Here is a 20,297-nt window from a genome sequence, read left to right on the forward strand (position 1 = left end):
TCATTTGCATATTAGATCTAGGTTTGCATATTTAAAATTTACCTCCAAGCATAAGCTTCGTTGATAGAAATTTTAAGACCAACTTCCCTAACTTTCATTTGATTTGATAAATTTGAGTTTGGAGAGAAGGTTCAAACACGTGACCTCATATTTATCTTGTGGATGAGCCCTTGTAGGAACAAAGGCATGTGGGTTCTCAAGGAGGCTAGATGGACATCATTAATGATGGAATAAGGACCTGCTTGGCCTATCCTTCTTTTAGTTTACATCAATCCTTACTAAATTTTGAGAAATTGAGGGGAAACTTCACCATAGATTAGGCATATAAATTAAAATCAACCAAGATCATTTGAATCGCACATAGTTTAATCTTGCATTCATTCATCTAACATTGCTTCATATTGCATTTTTTTATTTGTGAGCATCTCATTTTACTTATTTCATTATGTTACTGGCTCATTGTCCTTTGATATTATTCTATCTTTTTTAGCATCTTGCAAGTTCTATCATGTTGCTCATATTCCAATATTGTGATATCATCATATTGTCAAATTCATAAAACTTTTTGCTTTAATTTACACACTTCTCAATAGACAAAGATGATTATCCTTATCAAATCGTATTGGTACCTGAATTTTCTGTAATCTGAACATTTAAAACATCAGTCGACTGAGAGAATTTCAGTTTAGGACAGTTATCCAGACTAAAGGTCCACCTTCCATGCTCCACACCTGGCAGCTCCCGTATCTCAGGGAAATTAAAAAGATCTACGATTTTAAGCTCTATAAGCTGCCCCAACCCTTCTATTGTCTCGATCTTTGCACATCCATAGACACTCAATAGCTCCAATGATATCAAGGCTTCAGCACCTGAGATCTCCTCTATGGCAAATGATTGTCAAATTCATAAAACTTTTTACTTTAATTTACACACGTCTCAATAGACAAAGATGATTATCCTTCTCAAATCCTATTGCTACAGGAAATTTTTTGTAATCTGAACATCTAAAATATCAGACGACTGAGAGAATTTCCGCTTAGGACAGTAACGCAGACTAAAGTTCCACCCCGGGCAATCCTCTATCCTCAAAATTATCAACTGAGTCAACAGTCCAAAGGAATCGGGCAAGCATTTCAACCCCGGGCAATCCTTTATCCTCAAAATTATCAACCGAGTCAACAGTCCAGAATCGGGCAAGCAGTTCAACCCTGTTAACATCGTTCCAGACACATCCAACTGTACCAAGAACCGTTGATGTGCCACTTGGGGAGGCAATTCCCTCACATTGCTACAACCTTTGAGATCTAACTCTTTCAGGGTGCTAATATTTCCAAATGCTTCGTTGGAGATGGTCAAATTTGAGCAACCCCTCAGAAATAGGTATTGCAGTCCAGCAAGGTTCCCAAAAGAACTTGGAAGCATCTGCAAACTGGAAGCATTTGTCAAATCTATTTTCTGGAGGTTTGCTAGATTTCCCAGTGAATCAGGAAGCGATATCATTTCTGTACAGTTTATTAACACTAAGTGTTCCAAGGAATGCACATCACATAGTTCTTCCGGCAAAGTTTTAAATGCTGCATGCCTTATGTCAATCTCTACCAAGTTCTTCAGCTGCATTAAGGACTTGGGAAAGCGACAAAGCGGAGCGCAGATACACAGCTTTCGCAACTGTTGAGGCACCTGCAGTGTTTGTGTTTCAACTATCACAAAAACGTCTATGATGATTTTCACTTAGAAAATGAAGTTGAACGCTGAAGGAAAAAAAAAAACACATACCTGAGATTCACGTTCCCACAATACTCTTAATTTATTTCCTTCCACTTCCAAAACTTTTAAATTCTCCATGGGAATACATGAAGGCAGGGAAGAGTGTGTACACTTATACCAGCGGATCCACTGGAGCTGTGGTGCTCGGGCCCTCCTCAGTATCCGTTCCAAATAATCACCTTCAGCCGAGACAAATTGCAAATTCAAAATGCCACAAAAACGGAAATTATCTAAAAGACGCCTCAGATAGTTCCCAAACAACTCAGGACTCCATCTTCTGTACCATGACATCTCACTCATCAGCAAGCGAGTATTCTCTTCATTGAAATTGAGGGAACCATCCATCATAATTCCGCGAACTTCGATGTTTCCCTGTTCATTCATTAAAATTATACAAAGGTTTTTCTTTCATTCTCAGCAAACAAGTTAGAAACTTAAGTATTCATCTTTAAACAAAAGTTTGAATGATTGCAACACTTACACATGAGGATCGCTCCAACAAATCATCGATGTTGTTGGGCGTCTGATGCCAAAAACGTCGAGGAGTCGCTTCCTCCGCAATATGTCTTCCCATATCTCGGATTTGATCATGCATTTTTACCTTATTTTCACGATCAAGTTCCAAGAGACACTTATTCTTTAGATTTAGAAGCTGCCCAACTGAACCACAGATTTTTATTACAGTATCTATGTCTTTTCCAGTGAAGAAGCAAGCAATATCTAAGAATATTTCTTGATCCTTTGAACTGAGCGAGTCATAACTGATTTTAAGTCGCTCATATATCTCGGTAGTAGGTAATATGTGGTTTAGTCGATTTAATGTGTCTTGCCAGTAAGATCTGTCTTCACCAAAGAGAAGTGCACCGAACACCTTCAATGATAGTGGTAATCCATCGCAAGCTCTCAAAAAACCATCTACCAGATCTGCAACTTCTGGTAGAGGATTTGGCTGATTGAAGGCATGAGAGCAGAAGAGCTTTTTGGAGTGCAGTAAATCCAGCCCCTTTAGCTCGTAGACTGATGTCTCTGCGATTTTTGCTATTTTGAAGATTTTCTTGTCACGAGAGGTGATCAAAATCAAGCTATTGGAGCTAAGAATATCTTTAATTGGGAAAAACGGTTGCAGCTGTCGAGCATCATCTACATCATCTAAAATTATAAGAAAGTTATAAGAGGAGGATAGATGCTTTAAAAGCTCCTCTATACCTTCATGAATGTTGTATATTGGCAGGTCCAATCCAGTCAAGTCCTTCAGTAGTTTCCTCTGCAAAGAATATAGAGAGCCATTGGCATAGTTTTCTCTGACATCATATAAAAAACACGATCTACTGTAACGCCATCTCCTCTTGCTGAAGTACTGTTTGGCCAGTGTTGTCTTTCCAACACCGCCTTGACCCACAATCCCCACAACGTTGCCCTTCTGCTGCTGCAGAACATTGGTTTCAAATTCCTTCAACTTTTCCTCCAAACCTGTTGGATGTTCGGCCACAAATTTCAATGGTGTTTTGTCAACATGATTCAACACGCGCAGCACGACCGCTTCCAACAGTTCTCCCTCGTCCCTGAATATCAGAGAATAAAACAACTGGTAAAAGGCACTTATATAAAATGTCGCATGCCTAACAATGCATACCTAGATCGGAGAAGAACGGAAGAGGGAGGGAGGTGGTCAGTTTGAGATTCTTACCCATTAAACTGCTTTAACTCGAAACCACTTATGTTTGCAGCAGTGGAGAGAGCTTCTCTCCACTTCTGAATAGTCTCTGAGTCGTATCGATTTTTTTCTTCGTGCTTCCGCAGGGCTTCAGCATACCTTCCATCTTTCCCGGGGAGCTCCCAAGGCTCCACGTTGTAAAACACAGGAAGAATAGTGGCCCCCGCCCTTATCATGCCGATGAGCTCATCCAGACACCATTGAGAGTTTGCATAAGTGGGAGAAAAAACCGCTATTTGAATAGCGGCACTTTGAATTGCGGCTTCTATTTGAGAGGGAAAGGTGCGCCCCTCTTCCAATTCTGGTTTGTCCAAAAACACTCGCAATCCAAACGATGTAAGACGTTTGTAGAGATGACTGGCGAATGTCTTCTTCACATCGGGACCTCTGTGATTGATGAATATGTCATAAGAGGTCGATGGAGAAGAGGAAGAAGCAGCACTGTCATTATGTTGGGCAACGGTTTGTGCCATTTGAATGAGAATTGCGATGAATGGATAGAAAGGCTAATGAATGGATAAAATGGCAGACAGAAAAAATGTCACACCCAACATATATATATATATACGTAAAAAAAAATAAAAAAAAATGAAATAAATGGTAACTATATTATATCATACGACCCCCCCTTATACCTTACTGCACGTTAGTTTATATGCTGCACGGTAAATGTTGATTATGGTTTTGGACTTATGATATTTGTATTCAACCTTAAGGCTCATCGAATTGTCTGTACGTGGCATGTATTAAATTGGCAACGGTGATTTTTGGTCCGACCCGCAGCCTCTGCCGGTGCCGAGTCATTAGCTGCATTTATGTTCCTCGTCCACACTTTGGCAGGTGGCATAGCTCACCCGCTTGGCCATGTGACACCTCGGGTTCCGTCCTCTCGACCTTCCCGCTCCAGCTTCTCGCGCTGCATCAACGGCCGAGGTTCATTCCCCAAATCGAAGAGCTGGGGTAAGTTCAAGGGTTTTGGGTTAATACTTAAGCCCGCGGAAGCAAGCCTGGGGTTCATTTGCTCCATAAGGCCCGCTCGACTCCTCCCTGGTTACTTAGACACCGGTTCGATTCCACCAGCGCCGTCCTCGAATCCCGTTGACATCACTGAGGCCGTGGGTTTGCCCATCGAGAGCTTGCACAGGTAATGCATTTCCGTTTGCTCGCATGTTCTTCCACTTTTTACCTCTGTTGTTCGCGCTCAGAGTTATGGTTGTTCGCCTGTCTGAATGCTCATACTGATTATGGCTTTTCTTTCGCTGGAAGTGTATGCAGATGGGCTCGCTACGAGCCCCTTTACCAACGGCGGAATGTTAGCCTTGGCGCCTCGGCTCTCTCGGCAACTTCCAGGTAAGAGGTCGACTCTTGTTTCCGGGTGCGAGGGCTCTAAGGCTCCTCCGACCATAATGTATCAACACTTGTGATTAATGCAGTCTATTTTTTGATGTTGGTTTTCCTCTCGTTTCAGTCCTGTTGAGGTATTCCCTGAGGGGATCCTCACGGCTTGTATGTATTTCTTAATCTCAGGGCTTATATCCTCGACTTGCTCTGGTGAGATATGATATACGGCAGATCTTCTGTGTTTCAATCTCATTCGGCTGTGAATTTGCTTTGGGCAATATTGCCCTTTCAGGATTTTTGGGCTTTAATGCCTTTGCGTATATTTATAAGGGCAGACTGTAAATAGGCTGGCCGTTATGCCAAACTTGTTGGTTAACGCTTTCTCAAGTCTGGACAAGTCTACATATTTTGTTTTCGGTTATATAAAAATGTTTTTCCAAAGTTATATTATCAGAGCTTCACTCTAATCTTTGCATTCGGTGTTTGTTGTTCTATCTGAGCCCTTTCTGGGTTGCTTGTGTTTTGAACATTAATGTTATGATTCGCTATTGTCATTGCTCGTTAATGTGGTTACTCGCCTCCGAATATGGTTAAGGCTTGCCCGTCTCTGTGACGGCACGGTTCTTTCAAGTTCACTTATATTTATATTAACAGTTTTGTTGTAAATGATGCTATCGGCTCTGTTTAACTATGCCATAGAACATATTTGTTTATTGATGTCACCGGCTCGGTTTAACTAGTTTTCCGACATGCAGTAGCGCAATGTTTCTTTTTCCGTTGTAGAAATTGGAATATAACCAATGTAGGAAGTTTTTCTTTGAAGCATGCACAGGTACATTGTTGTTGTTATGGGTTACTCCGGAGGGTTTCCACACAGCCGTGCTCACAGTTGTGGTTGCATACCCTCCGAGTTGTATTAACCCTAGCATGATTACTTATTGATGCCGCGTTTTCGATAATCTGCATTCGTTTGATTCCTCTGTTGGTTATAAGCTTTGAACATTATTATTAACGGCAACAGTTGTATCTGGTCTATCGTATGGTTTCACCATTTCTTGCAATCACAGAGTTTGTTTCTTTTTCTAAAAAATAATGTGTTAAATTTCTGAGATTCAATAGTCTCTTGTATTTTAAGATTTGCTTAACACCTTTCTGTCGGAGTTCAAAGGGAAAGATTTGCAACCCGGCATTTCTTGCACAGGGGCTTGAAATGTCTCTGTCGCTTGTTCTCGGCACATTAACAGCTGGTTATGTATTACAGTATTCTGGACCGCTTATCTTATTATATGTTTTCTTTACTTGGGGCTACCCCTGTCACTCTGTTTATTCCTTTGTTATGTCTATCAATAAATAGTTTGTCATTTAAGGTAGAACTACCCGCCTGTTTTAACTATATTAACAGCATGATAGTAATGAAAGATATGGGACACACAGTTTGTTTCTTAACTACTGTAAACCCACTGTGTAATCAACATTCACTACTTAATTAAATTCTCTGCAATATGAACTCGTACCTGGTTCGCCAGTGTCGTGAATAGGCACTTCAGTAAGTTCTCCTGCATTCCGAATTCGCTCTTACCACCCAACCATGAGATCCATCTATAAGACTGGATTCTCCCCCCGAGCTATCTTGCAGGCCTACAACCCTCAACAAGATATATGCACCTTGTGCCTGGTTATCTAGTCCTCACCAGACTTAACCAGTTTCTTGTGTTTTCCTCTTTTTCCTTTTTCCTGGAAAAAAGATCCTTCTGTGTGTCCCAACAGCACAAAATTTCCTCCCCACTCCCAGGACTTTTCCTGTTTGGGAGGGTGGTTTCAATCAGTTATCACAACTGACTTTCTTTCTTTAAAATCCTCCTTTAAGAGGCTGCCATCATTTCAAGAAAATATTTAAATTTCTCAATAAAGTAGTATATTAAAGTTTGTTTTTTTTGTAAAATAAAAATAACAACTACCACACTATCTTTTACCATAGTAAAATTCCACATTTACATCTTCCGGGGTCATTACATCTCCCCCTCCTGTGATTGGACATCGTCCCGATGTCTGTTTCCCCTAAACAAGTTCGGGTAAGCTTCTTTAAGGAGTTCCTCATCCTCCCAAGTGGCCTCATCAGGCCCATAGTGCTGCCACTGCACTTTAGCTTGGGTAATAACCCGCTTCCGCAGCTGCACTTCTCTCTGGTCGAGGATGTTCAGTGGTTCGACCAGAACCTCGCCTTCCGGCTCGACCTGCAACCAACAACAATTCTAGTTATTTCTCTGTCTGAGGTCAAAGCTTAGCTAGAACAACCAGATTAATTCTTACCCGAACATCCTGCCATTTGATCACATGTTTAGGATCGTAGACGTATTTTTTTAGTACAGAAATGTGGAAAACATTGTGGATCTTAATATGACTTGGCAGGGCGAGTTGGTAAGCTACTGGCCCCACTCTTGCCAAGATTTGAAAAGGTCCAAAATAGCGAGGAGCAAGTTTGGCACACCCACTCCACTGCAAGGTACTCCTTCTGGCTTGAATTCTTACAAAAACATGGTCTCCGACCTAAAATTCTTTGAATCTTCTCTTCCGGTCTGCAAAACTTTTTTGTCTGTCCTGGGCAGCCTTTAAATTGGTACGCACCTTTTTCACCATGTCTTCCATTTCCTTGAGCATTTCTGGGCCAAATCTTAATCTATCCTCGGGTCCACCCCAGCTTGAGGGTGTGCGGCATTTCCGCCCATACAAGACCTCGAAGGGACTCAGCTGTGTTGACGTGTGATACCTATTATTATATGCGAATTCAACCAGGTGGAGATATTCCTCCCATTGAGTTGGTTTCAGTGTTACACATGCTCTCAACATGTCCTCCACCACCTGGTTCACTCGTTCCGTTTGGCCATCGGTTTGGGGATGATAGGCTGTGCTGAAGTTCAGCTGTGTTCCCAGTTCAGCAAACAATGTTCTCCAAAAAGTTGATGTGAACTTAACATCACGATCAGATATTATTACCTTCGGAAGTCCATGCAGTTTGAACACATTTTGCATGAAAATATGAGCAATTTGTACAGCCTTATACGTGGACTGCATAGGTATGAAGTGTGCTGCCTTACTTAGCTTATCTACCACCACCATAATGGAATCATTGTTTTTCTTTGTTCGAGGTAACCCGGTTATAAAATCCATGGAAATAGTTTCCCATTTCCATTCCGGAATGGGTAAGGGTTGTAGCAGCCCTGCTGGATGCAAATGCTCTGCCTTAATCTGTTGACATTCCAGGCACCGTGCCAGGTATTCAGCTACATTCTTTTTCATTCCTAGACAATAGTATTCTTTTCGAAGTGCAGTGACCATTTTTTGGTATCCTGGGTGCCCGGTATAGTGGCTGATGTGAAATTCATCCAGAATCAGATTTCTAAGACCATCTTTGTTAGGTACATACAACCTCTTATTAAAGTACAGCATTCCGGCATCATCTAATTCATATCCCTGCTGTGTTTCCCTACCAGAAAGTTGCTGTACTTGCTGTTTAATTTGCTGATAATCAGCATCTTGATCAGCTGCTATTTTTATCTTTTCAAGTAAGGTATTCTGCCATTTACTGACCGAAATTTTGCACAAGCACTGCACCTTTCGACTCAACGCGTCAGCTACACGGTTCTCCTTCCCTTTTAAGTGTTTAATTTTAAAATCAAAACCACTTAGGAAATCTGCCTAACGAGCTTGCCTCGTATTTAAGGTGGGTTGGCTGAAATAGTTTGTTAGACTATGATGGTCTGTTAACAACAGAAATTTCCTTCCCAAGAGGTAGTGTCGCCACATCTTCAGTGCATGAATAACGGCTGCCAACTCCAAGTCGTAGGCAGAGTATTTCTGCTCATGTTCCTTTAGTTTTCTTGATTTGTATGCAATTACTCTTCCTTCCTGCATCAATACTCCGCCCACACCCTCTTTACTTGCGTCAGTACATACCACGTAATCCTTATTAGGATCAGCTATACTCAAAATGGGTGCGGTGGTGAGTAAATGTTTAAGCTGCTCAAAGCTCCGCTGACACTCCGAGGTCCATTTGAATACCTTCCCTTTCTTTTGTAAGGAGGTGATAGGGTATGTTACCCTTGAAAAACCCTCCACAAACCTTCTATAATAGCCAGCTAGCCGCATAAAGGACCTAATATCTGCCACGTCCTTTGGTATGGGCCATTCCATTATAGTCCTTATTTTTTTCAGGGTCTACTGTAATCCCCTCCTTGGTGATTATATGGCCTAAGTATTGTATCTCTTCCCGGAAGAAATCACACTTACTAAACTTAACATATAACTGATGTTCCCGCAGAGTTTGTAGTACCACTCTAAGATGTTCCTCATGCTCCTCCCTCGATCGGGAATAGATCAGAATATCGTCAATAAATATCAACACAAATTTATCCAAGAACCTGTGAAACACACTATGCATCAAACACATAAAGGTAGCAGGTGCATTGGTCAAACCAAAAGGTAGCAACACAAACTCGTAATGTCCATACCGTGTTCTGAAAGCTGTCTTAGCGATATCTTCCTCTTTGATTCTAATCTGGTGATAACCAGATCGCAAATCGATCTTAGAGAACACCGTTGCCCCCTTCACTTGATCGAAAAGTTCATCAATCTGAGGCAAAGGATATTTATTTTTGATCGTGAGCTTATTCAGCTGACGATAGTCGATACACATCCGAAGAGTTCCATCTTTCTTTTTGACAAATAACACTGGGGCTCCCCATGGTGATACGCTGGGGCGGATGTAATTTTTGTCTAGCAGCTCCTGCAGTTGCATTTTTAATTCTGTTAATTCTGGTACGCTCATTCGGTAAGGTGCCCGCGACACTGGTGCTGCCCCCGGGGTCAGTTCGATGGTAAAGTCCACATCTCTTTTAGGTGGTAATCCCGGTATTTCCTCTGGAAAAACATCTGCGAATTCTTGCACTACTGGAATGTTGTCCAGCGTAGCTGTTTTATCTTTCTGATTTGCGTAGCCCACCTGAATAGCATAAATCTGACATTTCTTTTTGATGCATTTAGCTAGCTGGGATGCTGTAATGGGTCGGATCCGCACGGGGTGCTTGATCCCTTGCAGTTCTTGCTGCTCCCCAAGGTCATCCTTATAGTAGATGGTTTTAGTCTTGCAGTTTACTAATGACCAGTGTTTCTCTAGCCAGTCCATCCCAATCAAGATGTCATATGAACCCAACAGTAGTACATTCAGATCCACTACTATTGGCTGTCCTGCTACGGTTAAAGAGCAATTATTTATTTTTGCCAAGACCCGTCTCTTGGCTCCCGTAGCTAGTTGGACCAGCCATGGATTTATGAATTTTTCAGATTGTAACTTACACTGTTCTACTATCTTTGGGCTAATATAACTTAAAGTAGCTCCTGGATCAATGAGAACAGCTATAGAAAGGTTTGAAATTTTACCTTCAAATTCCACCATAGTCGACTGGTATTCCGCTTGACGATCATCCAAGGCTGCGTTAATCCTTGGTACACTACGTGCCACATCCCCAACGGTCGATGCTTCGTGAATCTGGGATATCTGGTCCGTACCCTTCCGCTGTGGGCAGTTCTTGACATAGTGGGGTCCTCCACAGCCCCAGCATTGAACTGGAGGTCTGGCCATTCCTTCACCCTCCGGCCTAACAGGCTGTTCGCTTACTCTGGTCTCACTTGTTGGCCTAGCCCGGGGTGCACTTCTTGCTACAGTTCTGCTGTTCAATCCTTTACCAGCTCCCTTACCACCATTACTGCGACTTCCTTTGCTATTTCCGACAATCCGACTACCCCTTCTTTCATTCCATCTTTTATTTGGAGCATCCCCCTTCTGTTTATTCTGCTGGTAACAGATTCTAGCTTTGCGGATAGCTTCATCCATTGTCCTAGGATTGTCAAACTCAATCCTTTCTCTTATATATGAAGGTAAGCTGCTCACAAACCTTTGCACCTTGGCTTTTTCCTCCTTAATATAAGGTACATAACGAAGCAGAGAAGTAAAACGATTAATAAATTTGTCCATAGTCTGCTATCCCAGCCGTAAATCATGGAATTCTCTTGCCTTTTCATCGTAAAAGCGCTCGGTCAGATATCTCTCTTTGAAGTATTTCTGAAACTTCTCCCATGTGATGGTCCGTTCACTTACCCCCTTGACAATCTTGATTTCCTCCCACCACAGGGTTGCTTTACCTTGTAACTGGAAAATAGCCAGTCGCGCCTTCAAGTTATGGTCATACTCGTACAACTGGAAATATTTGTTCATGTTAATTAACCATGCTTCAGCCGCTTCTTCCTGTTCCCCATCAAAATGTGGGGGTTTAATTTTTCGAAATTCTCCCTGCAGCTCCATCCTCTGACGTTTTGAAGTTTGCTGTTCAAGTACATTATCAGAATGGTCCTCCTTACCTTCTGAATTTTCAGGTCCAGTTTGATAGTTTTGTTCTTCTGTCATCCTCTGCTGTTCCGCACTGGGATTAGCTAAGGGTGGGTTCTGCCTATCCGACAAACTCTTCAGAATTCTCTCTTGTTCCACCGTCAAGCGCGCGTTGTCCTCTCGTAACCGTGCCATCTCATTCTTCAACTCCTGAACAGTTTCCAGTATTGCGAGATTTGTACTATGTGTTTCCTCGCCCAGCTGTACCCATAGCTCTGGGTTTTCCCGAGGGGCGCTGCCGGCTCCCTTCATTTCACTTTTTTTTTTTTTTTCCAGTTGACTATCAGCTGTTGTGTTCCTGTATCTCACCCCTAAAATAGGCAGAAACAGCAGTTAGTTGGTTTATTAACTCTCTATATATATGTGTGGAGTAATTTTCTGCACAGTGGAACATGTCGTTCCTGAGGCCACAGTGTTGAAACTGGGCTCTGATACCAATTTGTCAAACCCAACATATATATATATATATATATATATATATATATATATATATATATATATATATATATATATATATATATATATATATATATATAGATACGTAAAATAAAAAAAAAATTAAAATGAAATGAATGGTAACTATATTATATCATACGACCCCCCCCTTATACCTTACTGCACGTTAGTTTATATGCTGCACGGTAATTTATATGCTGCACAGTAAATGTTGATTATGGTTTTGGACTTATGATATTTGTATTCAACCCTAAGGCTCATCGACTTGTCTGTACGTGGCGTGTATTAAATTGGCAACGGTGATTTTTGGTCCGACCCGCAGCCTCTTGCAGCGCCGAGTCATTAGCTGCATTTATGTTCCTCGTCCACACTTTGGCAGGTGGCATAGCTTACCCGCTTGGCCATGTGACACCTCGGGTTCCGTCCTCTCGACCTTCCTGCTCCAGCTTCCCACGCTGCATCAATGGCCGAGATTCATTCCTCAGATCGAAGGGCTGGGGTAAGTTCAAGGGTTTTGGGTTAATACTTAAGCCCGCGGAAGCAAGCCTGGGGTTCATTTGCTCCATAAGGCCCGCTCGACTCCTCCCTGGTTACTCAGACACCGGTTCGATTCCACCAGCGCCATCCTCGAATCCTGTTGACATCACCGAGGCCGTGGGTTTGCCCATCGAGAGCTTGCACAGGTAATGCATTTCCGTTTGCTCGCATGTTCTTCCGCTTTTTACCTCTGTTGTTCGCGCTCAGAGTTATGGTTTTTCACCTGTCTGAATGCTCATACTGATTATGGTTTTTCTTTCGCTGGAAGTGTATGCAGATGGGCTTGCTACGAGCCCCTTTACCAACGGCGGAATGTTAGCCTCGGCGCCTCGGCTCTCTCGGCAACTTCCAGGTAAGAGGTCGACTCTTGTTTCCGGGTGCGAGGGCTCTAAGGCTCCTCCGACCATAATGTATCAACACTTGTGACTAATGCAGTCTATTTTCTGATGTTGGTTTTCCTCTCGTTTCAGTCCTGTTGAGGTATTTCCTGAGGGGATCCTCACGGCTTGTATGTATTTCTTAATCTCAGGGCTTATATCCTCGACCTGCTCTGGTGAGATATGAGATACGGCAGATCTTCTGTGTTTCAGTCTCATTCGGCTGTGGATTTGCTTTGGGCAATCTTGCCCTTTCGGGATTTTTGGGCTTTAATGCCTCTGTGTATATTTATAAGTGCAGACTGTAAATAGGCTGGCCGTTATGCCAAACTTGTTGGTTAACGCTTTCTCAAGTCTGGACAAGTCTACATATTTTGTTTTCGGTTATATAAAAATGTTTTTCCAAAGTTATATTATTAGAGCTTCACTCTAATCTTTGCATTCGGTGTTTGTTGTTCTATCTGAGCCCTTTCTGGGTTGCTTGCGTTTTGAACATTAATGTTATGATTTGCTATTGTCATTGCTCGTTAATGTGGTTACTCGCCTCTGAATATGGTTAAGGCTTGCCCGTCTCTGTGACGGCATGGTTCTTTCAAGTTCACTTATATTTATATTAACAGTTTTGTTGTAAATGATTCTATCGGCTCTGTTTAACTATGCCATAGAACAGATTTGTTTATTGATGTCACCGGCTCGGTTTAACTAGTTTTCCGACATGCAGTAGCGCAATGTTTCTTTTTCCGTTGTAGAAATTGGAATATAACCAATGTAGGAAGTTTTGCTTTGAAGCATGCACAGGTACATTGTTGTTGTTATGGGTTACTCCGGAGGGTTTCCACACAGCTGTGCTCACAATTGCGGTTGCATACCCTCCGAGTTGTATTAACCCTAGCATGATTACTTATTGATGTCGTGTTTTCGATAATCTGCATTCGTTTGATTCCTCTGTTGGTTATAAGCTTTGAACATTATTCTTAACGGCAACAGTTGTATCTAGTCTATCGTATGGTTTCACCATTTCTTGCAATCACAGAGTTTGTTTCTTTTTCTAAAAAATAATGTGTTAAATTTCTGAGATTCAATAGTCTCTTGTATTTTAAGATTCGCTTAACACCTTTCTGTCGGAGTTCAAAGGGAAAGATTTGCAGCCCGGCATTCCTTGCACAGGGGCTTGAAATGTCTCTGTCGCTTGTTCTCGGCACATTAACAGCTGGTTATGTATTACGGTATTCTGGACCGCTTATCTTATTATATGTTTTCTTTACTTGGGGCTACCCCTGTCACTCTGTTTATTCCTTTGTTATGTCTATCAATAAATAGTCTGTCATTTAAGGTAGAACTACCCGCCTGTTTTAACTATATTAACAGCATGATAGTAATGAAAGATATGGGACACACAGTTTGTTTCTTAACTACTGTAAACCCACTGTGTAATCAGCATTCACTACTTAATTAAATTCTCTGCAATATGAACTCGTACCTGGTTCGCCAGTGTTGTGAATAGGCACTTCAGTAAGTTCACTTGCATTCCGAATTCGCTCTTACCACCCAACCATGAGATCCATCTATAAGACTGGATTCTCCCCCCGAGCTATCTTGCAGGCCTACAGCCTTCAACAAGATATATGCACCTTGTGCTTGGTTATCTGGTCCTCACCAGACTTAACCAGTTTCTTGTGTTTTCCTCTTTTTCCTTTTTCCTGGAAAAAAGATCCTTCTGTCTGTCCCAACAGCACAGAATTTCCTCCCCACTCCCAGGACTTTTCCTGTTTGGGAGGGTGGTTTCAATCAGTTATCACAACTGACTTTCTTTCTTTAAAATCCTCCTTTAAGAGGCTGCCAGCATTTCAAGAAAATATTTAAATTTCTCAATAAAGTAGTATATTAAAGTTTTGTTTTTTTTGTAAAATAAAAACAACAACTACCACACTATCTTTTACCATAGTAAAATTCCACATTTACATCTTCCGGGGTCATTACAAAATAATAAGTAGATGACTGAAGCAGGCAGATAGATCAGATCGGGGAGCTCACGAGGCTTCAGATTGCCTAGAACTAATCAGCGAGCGTAATTAGATGATTGAAGCGCAGGCGGGTGCATTAAAATGCCGAGAGGCCTTGTAAATTTTGTGGAAATTATGCTTCGTCTCAGATGAAGAATTTACCAAATCTCCGTCCACAATCATGAAGTGACGAGGCCAATAATTAAATATTCCAGCCCTGGAAATTTCGTAGATCTATCCCATCTAAACATAAAGGATTTATGGGCCCTCGTATATTGAACGACATTGTCAAAGTCAATTTCCTGGAAATTATGTCCAGAGGTTTCCAGTGCCAGGAAATTTCGTGAAAATTATGTCCAGACCTTCTTTGCACACTTCTGAAGATGGAAGACCCTATCCCCTTCCCCTTGAAATCTTGTGGATGTTTAGTCTAATCTAGGATCTATCAATCACCAAATGGATGGTCAACAATTCCCTATCCCCGCTCTACCAATCCAACAATGGCGCATCCAATAATATCCTTGTGCGCTCTATTCCTCATTGGAGTGTGCTGCCGACTCATTTTCAAGCTACACTGTATCATCCCCTTGTATTTGCAATTTCAAATTTCCTGATCAACGATTTTTGCTAGGTTCTAGCTAGCTAAATTTCTTTCATCTAATCAATAGTTTATGAAAAAATTCGAACTTTATTAAAAAAAACTTATTCTACTTTATAAAAACAAGTTTTGTTCACCGCATATAAAATGATGTTTGGTCAAAATTTTAACCTTAAAATGAAAGGTAGTCTAAAAACTTAACCATCATAAATAAAACTTATTTTACTTTGTAAAACAAGTTTTTTTACCTTATATAAAATAAAAGTAGTCTAAAAACTTATCATAAATAAAATTTATTCTACCTTGTAAAACAAGTTTTCTTACCTTATATAAAATGATGTTTGGTCAATTTTAACTTTAAAATGAAAAGTAATCTAGAAACCTACCCATCATAAAAATTTCATGTCATAGGTAATATGAAAGAGAAATTTCAAATTTACATTAAATATATGATATTTATCTTTGAATATATGAGACTTATCTTTGTTTCAAAAATATTTGAGGAAATAAAAAATATTAAAAAATAAATTTACTTATAATTTTTTTTAAATAAACGTTTTTTTATTTAATTCAAATTATATTAAATTATTTATTTATTAAAATTATATATATATTTTAATATATTTTAAAAATGTTATCATATGTTTTATATAAAATTTTCAGGTCATAAATAATATCAAAGAGAAATTTCAAATTTCCATTAAATATATGATATTTATCTTTGAATATATGAGATTTATTTTTGTTTGGAGAATGTGTGAGGAAATAAAAAAATATTAAAAAATAAATTTACTTATATATTTTTTAAATAAATGTTTTTTATTTAATTAGAATTACATAAAATAATTTGTTTATTAAAATTATATATATTTTTAATATATTTTTAAAATGTTATCTTATGTTTTATATAAATATTTTTAAAAAATATATAATATATAAATAAATTAATTTGCGTGGAGTTTAATTATTAAATTGTAATTTAAATTTTATTAATAAAAAAATTAATTAAAAATGAAACCACAATATTTCAATTTTTTGGATGTATTTATAGAAGTTGTTAAAAGACATCATCAATATAATCAAATCTATCGTTGTAAAGTTCCTTTGGGCTAATCTAAGATTTGAGAAGAAAATTCATTTAGTTTGTTTAGAAGTGGTCTAGGCATGTGGAAGCTTGGACTTGGGCATATAGGATATAAAATGTTTCAATAATGGTTTATTAGTGAAGAATTTTTGGATAATGTTATATGGCAAGGTAATTGGGGCATATAGGATATAGAATATTTCAATAATGCTTTATTAGTCAAGAACTTTTGGAGAACGTTATATGGCAAAGGCAATTGGCATAAAATTAGAAAAGAGAAATACCTAAAAAATAAACAAATAATGGAACAAACTATAGAAGAGGCATCATAAAAGAAGGCAATTTCATATATTTGGAGGAGTATGATGAAGATCAACCACTAGTTATTTGGGAATATGCATTGGGAAATCAATATGGACTCTGGGTTGAGATAGGTTTCGATGCAATAAAATACTTGGTTGGAAATAATTCTCTATATGTTCCTCTTCTAGTCATATTCATAATTTGGGTTTTTATTTCATTAACCAGATCTGTATTGAAAGTATTTCACTTTCTGGAACAAATTCGTGGCTTAGAATTAGGGACCTTAACCTCGCTGAGACTTTAGTTGTGGAATGGGATCAATATACTTCATAGTTAAGCCTAGAGGGGATCATCTTAACTTAGATAAAGGATAATCTATCTTGGGATGCTATTAAGTATAAGGACCAAATCTTTGTTAACAACATTTATAACCAAATGACACAGAATCAAAGATGATGGATAAATGTTTGTGGTCTCAAAGGTCCTAAAAGTTGGAGATTCCTCTAAAATTAAAATTTTTTTCTTGGTTGGTTGTGCATAACAAGATTTCTAATGTGGATAAACCTCCTTAAAAGAGGATTTAAGGGGCTTGGGAGATGTGTGTTATGTGTTGCAGATAAATAAGATGTAGACCCTCTTTTTCTTACCTACGCATTTGTGGTCTCAGTTTGGCATGGGGTAATGCAAGAGCTCAACATTATTGTTGTTTGGGATAGCAGGTCCATTGAGCATTGCCTTAAATAATGGTTTGAAGGTTTCAATGAATATAGAGCTTTACCTTTTTTTATTCTATGGAGAATTTGGAGAAGTAGGAACTCAAAGATATTTGACCAATCTGAGTCAATCATTAGAGGAACATGTTTGAAAGTTATTGTATACTTTTCGGAGATCGGGCCAAAGAAGAAGATGTTGTCTAGATGTAATGTGCAGATTAAAGAGGTATGGCCAAAGTTCCTGGTTGGTTTCCTTGATGGGACATCCAAAAATAAGGTTTATGGCAACTGGGCATATATAGTGATGAACCGAGGTACATTTTTTCATTTCAATTAGTACAATGGTGTTGGTTAGAATAATAGAGTTGATCTTATTTCTCTTTGGGGAGTCTTAATTTGTGCAAAATGGCTTGACATTAGAGAGCTAGATGTCTTTGGATATTCAAAAGTGATAATTTATTGGGTTCAAATGAGGTTTAACTTTGGGCCACCTTCTCTTACTCATTGGATGCATCGGATTAGAAAGTTATTTTCAGAACTTTTTAGAGATTATCCTTCTCACACATCTTTAGGGAGCAAAACCATGTGCCGAAACTCTTACATAAGGAAGGATGTTGTGATATGTTTGGTATGATCAATTTATCTTCCTTTGACAATGGTAATTTACAAAGACCGGGTAGTACAAATTTCTAAAGGACTAATGTAGACTATTTCTCCATCTTCAGTCGGTCACAACTGATAATTAAAAAGTTATTGTTTTAGTTTCATGCAAAGAATTTTCAGAATTTGCTAGAAGGATCATTAGAGTTATGAATGTTTTTTTGAAGATAGAAAAATATAGATAGAGAGATCTTTTGATTTAATAATCATGACCAAGTTGTATAGATGACATATGCCACATTTTTTAAGGGAAAATAGTGGGGATCAAAGATGTATGGGGGAGACAGACTCTTGAATATGTAACTACTTTTTGATAATGCAAGTATGTTGGTTTTTTATTATTGAAAAAAACATGTATTATCCTAAATAATGGTAAGCGATGTAATCTGATGATTTTAATATAAGAAATTTAAATTATCATTAATTTTTCTTCCTTTGTGCAAATTGGGTCTTTACCAAATAAGAATCCAAAAGATTGGAAGAAGAGAATCTTGTTTATTAAATGAATGTCAGAAAAAACTAAAGGAAAGAATGATGGTTATTATTGAAAAATACATAATCTAATTTCATTTCAAAGAAAAATGTGAATGTTAAATTTATAGGTAAAAAATTAAATAACTTGGTGATTTATAAAATGTTTAAGATATTTTATTTTATATATAGTTTATTAACCTCTTTAAAGTTAGCGTATTAGTACACCTTCTATATTCTTATCTATTTAAGTGGTCCATTTCACAATTCGATTATGGGTGGGTGCAAGTATTTAATGGTTTCTTATGATGAGATAGTGGTAATGAAAACTTGGAAAAATAGCAATATGCTACCTTGAAGATATGATTAAAGGTACTTAAGCAATAAATTTGAAGGTGTAAAATTTTGAAACATAGGAAAATGAGTTGGCTTTGAGACTATATAACTTTTATTTATACTAATTGTGTATAACTATGCAAATTTTGAGTATTCATGATAATGGTATGTTATGTTTCCTTCAAAGTGTAATGTATACATTTACTTTAGTGCAACCTTTGAGTATATAAATGACTGAATATTGCTATAGAAACTTGTAGAGTTTTAGAGAACATATTGTTCTTGTCGACGACTATTTTTCCAAAATTTATAAGATTATTTTTATATAATTTCTTAAATTATGAAAGTCATTATATACTTAAATTACAAGGCCATTCATTAACAAAACCTAAAAGGGTCTTAATATTATCAAATAATATTTCTTTCCTTTTTCTTTAAAATTGCAGGTCTTAATGTTCTCTAGTGCACCATTTGATTTTTAAAGAATGGTTGAGGCCGCAAAAAGTTATAGCAAAAATAGACAAGGGATGTGTTTTAAGATTATGATATATGTTAAGATAAAATGTAATAAAAATGGTGAAAACTATTAATTCTTTTAGAAAATTATGTATCTAGAATCTAAATAGTTAATTCTATAAGTGTATGTAGTTTCACGGTTAATGGATTTGTCTCAATTATTAAAAAAACAATGGAAAAGAAAGATGTGTGTGTGTGTGCGTGTTTGAAAAAATTTCATGCTTTGATGTATTTGCACCCAAAAGTACCATTCTTGTGATCTTGAACCTATATCCAAAGAACCAAGCCACGATACATGTAGGATTACCACCAAGAAAAAGTTTAGACTCATAAAGGCATGTGCATGTTCCTAACACTACAAATGTGTGTTAATTTATAGCAGCAACAACATGTGTTATCCTAGTGCTAAAACCATGTATGTGTTTCTAGTGCTAGGAATGTGCATGCATTTTTACAGTTAGTGACTTTGACATAGGGGAAATAGTTGAGCTGGGTTTAGGGGTGGGGTGAGAGAGGGAGGTATAGAGAGGCCAAGGGGGAGAGGGAGAGAGACAGAGACAAAGAGGGAGGAGGGTGAGGAATAATGAGGTGGTGGAAAATGGTTGAGGTAGCAGGGGGTGGGGAGGATGAGAGAGAGAGAGAGAGAGAGAGAGAGAGAGAGAGAGAGAGAGAGAGAGAGAGAGAGAGAGAGGAGGGGTGGGGAAAGATGAGCTGGTGAGTGAGGGGAGAGAGTGAGTTAGACAAGGAAAGAGGGAGAGGAAGGGATATATTTGTGGCTTACATAAGGAGGAAGAAAGAGACAAAGTTTGATGGGGTTGTTGTGAAGAAGTGGGAGAGAGAGAGGGGGGGAGTGGGTGGGAGAAAGAGGGAGAAGATACAAGAAGAGTGAGAGATCAAGAGATGATGATGGGTGGGGGGAATGAGGAATAGAATGGGAGGGGGAGGGAGTGAGGGAGAGAGAGTGAGAGAAGGAAAAATA

The 20,297-nt window shown here is 38.8% G+C and overlaps 1 protein-coding gene across 1 annotated transcript; it reads right to left on the reverse strand.

Annotated features, from left to right (window-relative positions):
- Positions 1-860: 860 nt before the first annotated feature.
- Positions 861-3,954, reverse strand: LOC149254998 (disease resistance protein Roq1-like). Its single transcript, XM_089454910.1, has 4 exons — positions 3,455-3,954; positions 2,249-3,329; positions 1,777-2,139; positions 861-1,680 (listed from the first exon to the last, which is right to left on the reverse strand). Exons 1-4 carry the CDS (start codon positions 3,952-3,954, stop codon positions 976-978), a joined length of 2,649 nt encoding a protein of 882 aa, XP_089311036.1. The 3' UTR covers positions 861-975.
- Between the last annotated feature and the right edge of the window lie 16,343 nt (positions 3,955-20,297).

This window comes from Pinus tabuliformis, chromosome 7 (genome assembly GCF_031772625.1).
Source record: "Pinus tabuliformis cultivar Carrire ecotype Pingquan chromosome 7, CPIR1, whole genome shotgun sequence".
Classification (NCBI taxonomy): domain Eukaryota; kingdom Viridiplantae; phylum Streptophyta; class Pinopsida; order Pinales; family Pinaceae; genus Pinus; species Pinus tabuliformis.